At 48.1% G+C, this 12,747-nt stretch overlaps 1 protein-coding gene across 1 annotated transcript; it reads left to right on the plus strand.

Annotated features, from left to right (window-relative positions):
• Positions 1–1,776: 1,776 nt before the first annotated feature.
• LIPG (lipase G, endothelial type) lies at positions 1,777–12,074 on the plus strand. Its single transcript, XM_054055253.1, has 10 exons — positions 1,777–1,926; positions 2,049–2,239; positions 3,258–3,437; positions 4,110–4,221; positions 5,364–5,588; positions 6,034–6,276; positions 6,759–6,879; positions 7,454–7,672; positions 8,563–8,655; positions 10,531–12,074. The coding sequence occupies exons 1-10, from the start codon at positions 1,863–1,865 to the stop codon at positions 10,550–10,552; spliced, it is 1,470 nt and encodes a 489-aa protein (XP_053911228.1). The 5' UTR covers positions 1,777–1,862; the 3' UTR covers positions 10,553–12,074.
• Positions 12,075–12,747: the final 673 nt, after the last annotated feature.

Raw genomic sequence — 12,747 nt, forward strand, 5'->3', positions numbered from 1 at the left:
GATAGGATAGGATAGGATAGGATAGGATAGGATAGGATAGGATAGGATAGGATAGGGTATTACAGTGGGAAGGGACCTACAATGATCATCTTGCCCAGCTGCCAACCTGCACAGAATCAGGAGGTGGCTGGGTTAAGCAAGGCTTATAGAGGTGCAGGGTTCAAACTCAACATTCCTCAAAAGCACTGCTGGAAAGTGGGATTAATTCTCCATTAATATCTACTAGTGTGGGTTAAAGCAATGCTTGCACCAGATTTCATGTGATTTCCTTCCTTGTTGCCTGGTTTTGGGCCATCTTTTCCTCCCCATCTCTGTCCATCATTTATCTGCACCTTTTTCCTGCTTTCTCCCTTACTATTTTTTTTACACCACAGATCCTGGTACATCCTCCTTGATATCTGCTGTGAGCTTAGAGGGAAAGGGAAGGAGCTTTGGAAGGGGAAGAAAGAGAGACCAGGGAATGCATGTGTCCCAGAGCATCCCTTCTTCTCCTTACGCTGCATGTAGCAAGACAGCAGCAGCAGAATAAAATGAAGTAAGTACTTATGGATCAGTACCGGTAAAAATACAGGCACTAAAAAGTAGGAATAGATGTTTTATTACAACAGAGGGTTCAAAACAATTCACAGAATTGCTAATGGGGCTGCAGAAGGTGATGGTCTGTGTGCTAGGCGATGCCCTTTGGGAATTCTCTTGTGCCCTGTGGGTCCAGAGCATCCTGATTGGCAAAGAGCTGGGGGATCCCACAGGTGGGGCTGAAAACTGCAGACCCACGCTGGCGCCAGGGTCAGTGGTCTGAGAGGAGCTCTGCCAGCCTGCCCAGCCCTTTGTCGTGTCCTGATGATGCTTTGCCCACCTGTGTAATGCACCTCGGTGGGGCTGCCTGTCCCCACTGCTCGCCGCGCTGGGGACCCCTCAGCTGGTTCCTATGCTCAAATGCCCCCTCGGTCCCACCTCACGTCCTCCCTGAACATCATGGGGCTTCCCCAAACATGACCAGCAGGTTCACCTATCCAAATGCCCCCATGGTCCTGTCCTGTCCCACCCCACCCCACCCCACCCCACCCCATCCCATCCCATCCCATCCCATCCCATTCCATTCAACCTCCATCCCACCCATCTCCACCCACCCCATCTCGTCCCATCCCATTCCATCCCATCCCACCCCTCCAAATCTCCCCTCCCTTACTCTTCCCTACCCTCCCTCCCCATCTCCCCACCCCTCCCCATCTCCCCTCCCCATCTCCCCTCTCCTCCTCTCCCCATCTCCCCTCCCCTCATCTTCCCTCCCCTCCCCATCTCCCCTCCCCATCTCCCCTCCCCATCTCCTCTCCTCTCCTCTCCTCTCCTCTCCTCTCCTCTCCTCTCCTCTCCTCTCCTCTCCTCTCCTCTCCTCTCCTCTCCTCTCTCCTCTCCCCTCCTCTCCCCATCTCTCCTCCCCTCCTCTCCTCTCCCCATCTCCCCTCTCCATCTCCCCTCCTCTCCCCATCTCCCCTCCCCTCTTCTCTCCATCTCTCCTCCCCTCCTCTCTCCATCTCTCCTCCTCTCCCCATCTCCCCTCCTCTCCTCATCTCCCCTCCCTTCCTCTCCCCATCTCCCCCATTTCCCCTCTCCTCCTCTCCCCATCTCCCCTCCCCTCCTCTCCTCCTCTCCCCATCTCACCTCCTCTCCCCATCTCCCCTCTCCTCCTCTCCCCTCAGGCCCCGCCCCCTCCCATTCATGCCGCGGTGACGTCACGGGGGGCGTGGCCAATGGCGGCTCAGCCCGGGCCCGTCCCGGTGGTGCCACGAGCACCGCCCCGCGCGGGCCCTTAAAGCGGCCGCTGCCCGCCCGTCCGTCTGTCCGTCCGTCCTCCCCGAGCCATGCGGCGGCTCGTCCTCCTGCTCTGCGCCGCCCTCAGCTGCTGCCCCGCCGCCCCGGGAGCAGGTGAGGGGGGGGGGGGGGTCCCCGGGCCCCGGCGGGGATGGAGCCCGCAGCGGCTCCGCTGTCCCGGGCGAGGATGGAGCCCCGGGGCGCTTCGCTCACCCTTTCTCCTCTCCCTCTCGCAGATGCCACCGAGCTGCTGGAGGACAAACGGGAGCGTGCACCGGCTCCGAAGAAGCAGGTGAAGTTCAATGTCCGCTCCTCGCTGGACACCGAAGAGGATGGTTGTGCGCTCATCGTCGGGCAGGACAAGTGTCTGGAGGATTGCAAGTTCAACCTGACGGCCAAGACCTTCTTCATCATCCATGGCTGGACGGTAAGATGATCCGATGTGGCTCTAAGCGATGCTTGGCGTTCCGTCCGTCCGCTTTGAGACAGCAAACTGTGCTGCAAACTGTCTGTCCGCTTCGAGACAGCAAACGGTCGGTCTGTCCGCTTCGAGACAGTAAACTGTGCTGCAAGCGGTCCGTCTGTCCACTTCAAGACAGCAAACGGTCTGTCTGTCTGCTTCAAGACAGCAAATTGTGCTGCAAATGCGCTGCATTGCTGGGTTGTATGGAATTTGGGACAGCTTTTCCCCTTCCGAGCGCTGCAGACTCTTAGCGGCTGCACCTGAGGTCTCCAGCGCGGTGCGATTTGAGTAGTAACTCTGTGAAATTGCCCAACTCGTTTACGGCTGCCCAAAATCATATCCACGTTGGTTGGTCTCGATGATCTGATGTGTCTTTACCAAACTAGATGATTTATGCCTGCATAATGGGGATGTGCTAAAGGGAACTTGAGATTTTCCTTAAAATTCAGCTCACTGACCACTGCAAAGGCGCCTCTTGGCTTGATGTGCGTGTAGACTTTCTTGTAATCGTAGCGGTGTGCCTGCACTCTTGACTTATGCGACATGATCTCCTTAATAAAGAAACAGAGAGCGGACAGCCCTTATTGAGCTTTCTTCTCCTGCATTGCATGTGGCTGAGTGTGTGGCACTAGGGGACTTACCAATCCTACCAGGGCTTGTGCAGACAGAGGTGCCAGGGCTGGAAAATAATTTTGCAATCCATCAGAATTTCTGAAACTCCTGAGAAAAACAGCGATAAGGTGGCATGTAATGAATGCCTCTCCCTCCTGCCTTAAAAGGCAAGGCAGCTAATTACATCCAGAGTCTCTCAAAACCTGTTTTTCTTACACCATTAGTGCAGTGCTGAGAAGTGGCAGGGCTTGCAGAGGAGCAGCTTCCAGCTGGAGCAGAATATGTAAATGATATGCAAACAACTCCTCTGTGAATGTGTAATCTTGGTCGGTCCTGTGAGCTGGAAACTAACACCTGAATCTCTCTCTAGATGAGTGGCATGTTCGAAACCTGGCTGGGCAGCTTGGTATCCGCTCTTCAGGAGAGGGAGAAGGATGCCAACGTGGTCGTGGTGGATTGGCTGTCGCTTGCCCACCAGCTCTATACTGATGCTGTGAACAACACACAGGTTGTTGGAAAAAGCATAGCAAGGCTGCTTGACTGGTTACAGGTAATGTGCAAGATCAGTCTCTGTTGTAATGCTCCACGAGGGATTGTTGCACAAGGGAATGGAGCATGCAGCAGCTTCAGTGCTCACGACTGGGGAAGGCTCTGTTGTAATCCAAACCCCAAGGCTTGGTGGGGTGATGGCTCATCCCGAAGGTGCTGTACTCAGCCCTTGTCTGAGCGAGTGCTCTGGTGCTTTCCTGGGAGATGCTGTTTTGCAGTGTGGTTGGATCAGTGATGTTGAAGTGAACTTGAAATTTAGGAGTCCTTCCTCCTGTCCAAGCAACATTAACTCAGGAGCTGGGCGTTCAAAGTTAGCTTTGGCTTGGCAGGAGGTTGGAAAAGGAGAAGGAGAAGGCTTATGTTGCTACACTTGGCACTGGAGTCCACAGACGGTACTGGGATCAGCTGGCAGCTGCTCCAAGTGGTGCTTAAGCAAAGAATATTGTAACTGGGGTTAGAACCTGGGTGCTGTGGTTGGCGGCAAACCACAAGTGCCATCCAAACTGTTCAACTTGTACTTGTCTTGCCGAAGTAAAGAATGAAGCATGCTTGTCTGCTCCCTCCCTCCAATCTCGTCTTAGAATTGGACTTTAGAGTCCTGCAGATAGGACAGGTGCCAGGTGCCCTGAAAGACAGGGGTGCAAATTATCTTATCTTTTTTATCTCCTTGCAGGAAAACCCGCTCTTCCAGCTTGAGAACGTCCACCTGATTGGGTACAGCCTGGGCGCTCACGTTGCTGGCTTTGCTGGTAACCATGTCCATGGGACAATAGGCAGAATTACAGGCAAGTGACTTTTTAAACCATCTCTTACCTTTCCTCAGCAAGCAGTGGGTTTCCCCGAAAAGGCTCATTTCCTGTGTTACTGCAATGTTGTTTGGGGCTTTCTTGTTCAGAAATGACAAGTTTCCTACGTGTAGTGACAGCGGGAAGCATGGGTCTCTTCACATGAGAAAGCATCTTGATTTTGAACCCCAAATGTAGGGGGAATTCAATGAAAAACCATTCAAAGGACAATCTCATCTTGGGTAAATTTGAAGTTAAATGTGGGTTCAAAACAAGTCCATATCAAGCTCTTACTGTTGAAATCCTAAGCTTCTGAGCAATGCTGTTTTGTAATTATAGCTCATAAATGACTGGAAGTGAGAGCTAGTGGGTGCAGTTTGTCCCATGGGATATTTGGTAAAAAAAACCCCAGCCCATTCCTAATCTCTCGTTCTGAAAGTATCTCAAAGAGAGTGCTGCTGACTCCAAAGAAAAGCTGATTTCAACATGCAAGAACGTAGGGTATGGTACCAGGGATTGCATTGAGCATTTAAATGTGACACTGGCAGTGAGAGCCATAAAAATCTGCATTTGTTTAAGCAGGAATAAAATCACCTGACAGTCAAGCTGGGGAATGGCTCAGAGGCACAGCTTCACGTTGAGGTGAGGCTCAGAGGTTTGCAGAAAGTCCCAGACCCATCATGGGATCTCAGATGCAGGAATAACCTGGCTGCTGCTTAAACTTTTGTTAGTCCCTCCATATGCCAGGTCTGAAAACAGACCAAATGTAGCCAAGTCAGCTTTAGCTACTGACAGTCTCTGTGGGGTGCTAGACCTCTTCTGGAGTTCAATCATATGCTCTCTTCTTGAAAGTTTTCTTCCCTGTGACCTAGCAAAGACTTTTTGTGTCCTACAGACAATCCGAAGCCCTCACTGTCAATAGATGGTGCTACTACTGGGTAGTTTTGCTTAAAAGGTGTTGTGGCACATCTTGATTTGTTCCCTCAGTGAGCCCATGATGAAGAGATCTTGGGGGTCTCTGCAATGAGGCAGGGACTCTCTGTGTAGGTTAGGAGGGCTGCTAGCAGCACGCTTTTGGCTGTATTCCACATAAAATAACCCAATATCTTACCTAATGTCTTGTATACTGTCTCTGCCACCAGGCTTGGATCCAGCTGGGCCAATGTTTGAAGGAGTGGACCCTAGCAAGCGCCTCTCCCCAGATGATGCTAACTTTGTGGATGTCCTTCACACCTACACAAGGGAAACACTAGGTGTTAGTATCGGGATCCAGATGCCTGTGGGACATCTTGACATCTACCCCAATGGGGGAGACTTCCAGCCTGGCTGTGGATTAAGTGATGTCTTGGGAGCAATTGCTTATGGAAGTAAGTTCTCTTTACTTTTTTTGCCTCTGGCTGGTGTAGATTCCTCACAAACAGACTTGGGGTGATGCTGGGAGATGAGCTGACTTACAAGAGCAGAGAAAAACACTTTTCCCTTCTAGACTGCCTGTACTACTTGAGGTGGTTGCTAGAAACTAGACTTGCTTTTAATTCTGAAGTGGCATGTTCTCACTTTAACATCTCATCATAAACTATGATTGTCTTTTGCTAGGTCTAGAATTCTCTTTAAGTCTTTTTTCATGGTAGACACTAAATTACAAGTTCTCTTTGAGTGTCTTGCACTAACCCTTGAATTGCTGGTGTTTTAAAAATGTTCAAGTTTAGCCATGCTCAGCTCACGTTGGGCTACAAAAAGATAGAGCTCACTGTCTCTTTTTGGCTGCTGGGGTGACAACTGTTTAAACAAAACACAACTCTGCTTCTCTAGCAATAGGTGAAGTTGTTAAATGTGAACATGAGCGGTCTGTGCACCTCTTTGTGGACTCTCTTGTGAACCAAGATAAACAGAGCTTCGCGTTCCAGTGTACCGATTCCAGTCGCTTCAAGAAGGGAATCTGCCTAAGCTGCCGGAAGAACCGCTGCAATGGCATTGGCTACAATGCCAGGAAGACAAGGAGCAAAAGGAACAGCAAAATGTACTTAAAAACAAGAGCTGACATGCCATTCAAAGGTATGTTTTTCCTCTTTTCCCACTTTAAAAGACCACCTCTGGGAGTGAATTCGCAAAGTTAGCGTTGGGGAAGATGTATAGGCAGAAGAACAGCATCACCTCAATGCAGTGGAGCAGCAGGCATTGCTCTCCTGCTTTCACCTGGCTGCATTGCTGCTTTGCAGCATTCCTGTGCTCCATCTGCCACGTGAGATCGACAGGGCTCTGGCCCTGAGGATGCTCTGACTTCTGAGCAGGGCTATGGTTTACCTGGCATACTTGCATGACCACCCTAATCTTAGAGTAGTATAAAGTTTGGTGGACCTGCTGTTTGTTGTGTCAGTGTCAGCTTTGTTATCAGCGAGCACAGGAAAACTGTGATCAATAGTATCTCAATAAAGAAACGGTCTTGCCTTTGCTGGCCAACTCTGTTTCACTGATGCTGAGCAGTGTTGTCTCTCAACAAAGTTGATTCCATCTATGCCCTCCTTGTCTCTCTCCAGTCTACCATTATCAGATGAAAATGCACGTCTTCAGCTACAATAGCCTGGGGGAGGCTGATCCCACTTTCTCTGTCACCCTTCATGGCACCAATGGAGACTCTGAACCTCTCTCTTTAGAAATGTAAGTAAGCTGGCTGTTGTGCTTACCCGATTAAGAAAGCCACTGGGGCTAAACAAGGTGGCATCATTCTCTTACCTTTGGTAGCTCTAGCATTTCACCTGAGCCTCATAGCCTCACCTCATCACTACTCAGAACACTTTCAGTACAGTAGCTTAATTATCATTTACGGTGGAGACAGCCATTTGATGTGCCCGGTCCTCTGTATACAAATGTTCATGGCTCATTGTTGGAATGCTTTGTTTTGCTTTTGCCTTTTACAATTTGAATGTAGTCTGAATGTACCCATATCTCTGGAGGCGTTGTTGACCTCCTTTAGCCTCTCCCAGAGGAAACACAAGGCACGAAATTCACCTTTAAGCTGTGAAAGGATGGCTGAGCCAAGTACATGATGCATTATATTGAACCAGCTATCCGAGCTCACTTTCTTAAGTGTAATCAGTAATTAACTGGTGGCAGTTGAACATGGTGCACTTGATAAGCTGCAAAGGGCTCTGTTTAACTTCTTGCTTGGAATAAATGAGCCTCTGGCATGCTTCCATAAGGAAGAAATGTTGAGTCTCTGCTTGTCTTTCAGGCTTGATCAAATTGGCCTAAATGCCACCAACACCTTCCTGGTCTATACTGAGGAGGACATGGGTGAACTTCTAAAAATAAAGCTCACCTGGGAGGGAACATCTCAGTCATGGTATGACCTGTGGAAAGAGCTGAAGAGCTACTGGTATCGGCCTGTGAAGTCCTCCCAGGAGCTGCATATCAGACGCATACGTGTGAAGTCTGGGGAAACACAACAGAGGTAACAGTTCTGTTAGACTGTGCGTGAAGTGACCCAAAGCTTCAATCACAAGAAGTACTCAGGCTCTAGCAAGAAAAGTTGGGGTTTTGAACTGAACTGTATCCTGAACTGTCATCTTTAGCGGTCTTTTAGCACCAGCTAATGCTCACTCATGGTATAGGAGAGTGGGTTATACGCCAGCATGAGGTGGAAAACTAGGCTTTTTTTGCAAAACTAGTCAATGCAGATCAGATCCTAGATGTTATTTACATACTGTGACACTGTCTTGCGGACTAAATTAGACTGTTTCAAGGTGATTCAGGTCACACCTGGAGGGTTAAGGTACTGACAGCACCAAAAATACTGAAATGCAGATGGGTATGGCTATTATTTACACGCATAATATGCTGGTTTGGCACAATGAGCTAGAACTAAAACTGTAACATGGTGACACCAATTTCTTAATCCCTCTGAGGTCTCTGTAACTGGAAATGTCTTTGAGCAACCAACAAGAAGTAAAGCTGCTAAATATATAGCACTGCACCCCCACATCTCTTGTTAATATTCTGAAGGCAACCCAGATCTGTCAAAGAACAGCAGTTGACATTGACAATCTTCCCACATCTCTCAGAGCTTTAAATAAGCATCTCCTATCATCCATAAGGTATTCTGCCTCCTAGTTTCTACAGTCTATGAAACATAAGCGTAGCAGAAGCAAAGATCTCCAAATAAAATACTAAAGTAGGAAATAAAACAGCCTTTCAACAGGACAGTGGTGTACAAAGACACTCCACAGGAATGACGTCAAATCAAACAACTTATCCTAGAATTAGCTGCAATCCACATTACACGTTGTTTGTTAATCGTGGATGTAACAATACTTTCTTTTGACTTCTGATTCTGTCTCCTAGGTTTGCATTTTGTGTGGAGGATTCCCAGCTGACCAGCATATCTCCTGGTAAAGAGCTCTGGTTTGTTAAGTGCCCAGAGGAATGGCAAAAAAGGTAGGGAAAATTGGCATGTGACTGGGTTGGGATGAGTGAAGCCAGTTTTTTCGGGTTTTTTTTAAGACTCCTGGGACATCTTTTTCTTTTGAAAGAAGTTAATAAATTCTAGCCCAGGTTCCCAGCTATTAGACTTAGTTTTCATGTATGCCTTAACTATCACTGGTAATATCACAAAGTGATTATTATCCTCGCCTCTGATCTTGGTTTATCATCTTGTACCTTTACATACTTACTACCATAATGGCTGGGCATAAAGAACCTGTCTGCTTGCTGTCATTGTAGATGCTAAAAATGAGGGGCTGCCAATACCCAAATCCTTGTAATAATGTACCATGGAAAATGTACCATGGAATTGCAGAATCATAGAATGGTTTGGGTTGGAAGGGACTTCAAAGTCCATGCAGTTGCAACTCCCTGCCATGGGCAGGGACACCTCCCACTGGATCAGGGGCTCCAAGCCCCATCCAACCTGGCCTTGGACATCTCCAGGGATGGGGCAGCCATCACTTCCCTGGGCAGCCTGGGCCAGGGCCTCCCCACTCTCAGGAAAACATTTCTTCCTAAAATCTCATCTCAATCTCCATTCCCCTCATCCTATCCCTGTAGTCCCTGATCAAGAGCCTTGCCCCAGCTTTTCTGTAGGCTTCCTACAGGAACAAGAGGCATCTCTTAAATGCTACTGCCCTGTGAAACAAAAGAAAGCTAGGAGTGCAGGGAATCGCTTCAAAGATTGTTTCAGCCTGGTAAAAGATCTTGAGCTGCCAAGAAATCTCTTAATTAAAATTTGAGCTCAACTACATGAGGAAGACAGCTGATGTTACAGTACTGGCTCCTACTGCTTCCTCTCTATGTTAATCTCCTGTGGTACAGGAGAGTGCAAAAACTCAGCCCTTGCTAGAGCATCTCAGCCTGGCTTAACCTCTGGGGGACTTCCCAGACACCCAGGATCAGTCCTCGGAGTATACCTTCCAGTAAGTCTGGTCCCAGCAGTGGCAGCTTGATTGCTTCAGACTGCCTCTAGTCATGTCCCTGTTCATTTGACTAAGTGATAGTCCCCTTCAGACGAAGCCCAGCCTTTTGGCCTCTCTTAAATTTCAATTTGTAAATGTAGAGCTTTGTCATTTCTAATCTGGAAATAAAGTGCTTGTTAGGGCTAGCAAAGCCCTGTGGAAGTCAGGCTTTGCACAACTTTCTTGGGTGGCAGAGCTCAGCTCAGAAATGCAAGCTGGTACCGTTCCAGGTTTGGCAGAAACCAGCACGCTGTGCTACATACAGTAGCAAACAGTTCTGTGAATGAAACTCCTGTGCAAAAACTTGTTGCTTTGCCACAAGCCTGGAGTCAAGTAAATATTCCTGCAGGTACAATAAATGCTGCTCTGTGGCCCCATAAAACAGAATTGCTGGCAGATGTGCCCTTCCTGCCTTACTTGTGGAGCACAGCTTTTGCACGAGGCAGAGGAGCACATCCGAACTCCAACGCACTATGGTTTCTAGGAAATGATCCTTCCTCCCAGAGATCATGAGAAATTACTTGCTGTTTAGCTCTCTATTCCTGCCAAATCACTGGAATGTTATAGTTCCCTACTTGGAGATTGAGTCTGCAGACATCTGTCCACCCTGGACGGATCTTGATCAGGCAGAGCGTAGCGTCAGGACCTGTAATTTCTCTTTGCAGCCTGCTTGCCTGCATAATTTCTGCTTCAGGCTCTCATTGCGTAGCTACTGGGTAAAGTGCTGCTTTGACAGAATAAAATACCGGCTTTTACTGTCTAAACCTGTTCTTAGTGTCCTAGAGTTTCTTAGGAATTATTTATTACTCCTCTTAACTTCTGTATTTACCTAGATATTTTTTTTCCTCTGTGCTTTTCCCAGATCTGTCTCAAATTCGCTCTGAAGACTTCTCTAAAGACTCACAACTGAGCAACCTAGATGCATGAAGACCACACAGGTGGAAAAATGCCCTGGCAAAAATCTGTCTTGCTAGCACTTAAAGCAACTAGCTCTTCATGACAAAACATCTTGGATCAGATGCAAGACACTGAGGAGCAATTTATGGACCACAGCCCTAGACCTAGAATAACTAAAACTACATTCTCGCTTCCCCAGGGAGCCTGGTTTGTGCATTTAACCTTATCTTGGCCTGTTACACCCTGCATTTCTTCCCTGTTCTCATTAACCAGGACTGTGGATGAGATCTCCACAGATCTAGACCTCAGCAATGATCTTCTGGTCTGCCTGCCAGTGGAGTTGAGAAGATAACCATGTTAACTGCCCATAAGACTGTGGGCAACAGAGCTGCCAAGAACAAATTAGCATCTAGTGTAGATGTTACTGTGGGTCCAGTAGCAATGTGGGCTGTGAGAAGATGAGACCAGCACAGGTCGAGTGCATGGGGTTGTTCAGGGGAGGGTTGGGAATAAGCACAATGCCACTTATCTACACGTTGTCCTTTGCTTGCCTTAAAAATAATCCGTTCTGTGTCTGGCTGATACTGAAATCTCTGTATATTGCCTTAGAAGAAGGTAGTACTCCGTCCTCCCTGTACCTAGAGCAGAACATGGTGCAGATGGCAGATGATGGTGCTGGAAGCTGCTCCTCACTCCCCAGCGTCTGCAGCTGGACTGCCCGCTTCCATGAGTGGATGTCTTTGGAAGAGGCAAAGGGCAGCTGCTCTTCTGCTGACGGTCGGGGAGGAGGAAGATGATGAGCTATGCTGCTTCAGAAGAGCTTTGCACCAGTCCTTTTAACTACTGAGAATGTGTTCACCTCTGTTCAGACGCTGTTGTAGTACCGATGCATTACTAAGGTCTTATTTTTGTGCCAAGTATTTAACTGAGCCAAACAGACGACATCCTATCCTCATTGCCACAATATGCCGGTTGGACTCCCTGGTGCTGGATGAACTTGGCTTTGCCAAGCAACAGCTGTCCTGTTTGCTACAGCAGAGGGGACGTTGTCAGAGGTGAACTAGATTTTGTTATTTGGTTTTTTTTTTCCCCCCCCACTTTGTTTAGAAGGAAACTTGGTGTGACAGCTCTTGAATTTTGGGGATACAGAAAGGCAGCCTCAAAAAATGGTGTTGCCAGATGGCGCACTAAGTTCTGAAGGCTTATAAAATCCTTCTGAGGCCTGCAATTTTCTGAGTTTTTGTAGAGCTTCACTCCAACCAAAGCAAGCACATTTGGAGACCCTTTTTTTTTTTTTTCATGGTTTTATGCAAAGGCTTCAATAACTGAAGCCTTTGGTGAGTGTCTGTGACTTGTCACCGTGCCATACTTAGAGTGGTTTCAAAGCCCTATTTGTATATTGTGGTTTTTGTATGACTTAAAACATAATTTATTTCTTGTACTGTACATATGTAAAGTTTTAAACATTTCAGATTTGAGTAACAGTTTTTATAAGCCTTAAGACAAAAAATAAAGGGCTTTGTAAAAATCAGTGAAGTCTTGTTACTGATCTAACACAAACTTCGACATGCCTTGCCAGGACAACAGCGTATGGACATCTCATCTCTCTCGTGCAGGTCACTGAGACCAGCAGAAAGAGGACATGAAGGCACAGCAGCAGCCACGTAGATGCTGGCAAGGAGGTGCCCTTATCCAGAACTTTCATTCCAAGTCCTCTCCAGGCTATGTTGCAGAGAGAGGCTTCTTCCTTCCACCCACACACCACCAAGTGCCTTTAGAGCTGCAGGAAAATCCCTTTACAGAATCATAGACTAGTTTAGGTTGGAAGGGATCTTAAAGGCCATCCAGCTCCACCCCCTGCCATGGGCAGGGACACCTCCCACTGGATCAGGGGCTCCAAGCCCCATCCAACCTGGCTTTGAACCCCTCCAGGGATGGGGCAGCCACCACTGCTCTGGGCAACCTGGGCCAGGGCCTCACCACCTGAACAGCAAAACATTTCTGGTTTTTTTTTTTTTTTTTTTTTCTGAAGCATTTTTTTTCTGAAGCATTCTGCTTCAGAAACTGTCAGCCTCTGGCCTGGATGGGCGCACACTCTCCTGGGTTGAATACTGGTTGGATGGCCCAGAGAGTGGTGGTCAATGGAGTTAACTCCAGCTGGAGGCCAGTCACAAGTGGAGTT

The sequence above is a fragment of the Cuculus canorus genome, chromosome Z (assembly GCF_017976375.1).
Source record: "Cuculus canorus isolate bCucCan1 chromosome Z, bCucCan1.pri, whole genome shotgun sequence".
NCBI lineage: Eukaryota > Metazoa > Chordata > Aves > Cuculiformes > Cuculidae > Cuculus > Cuculus canorus.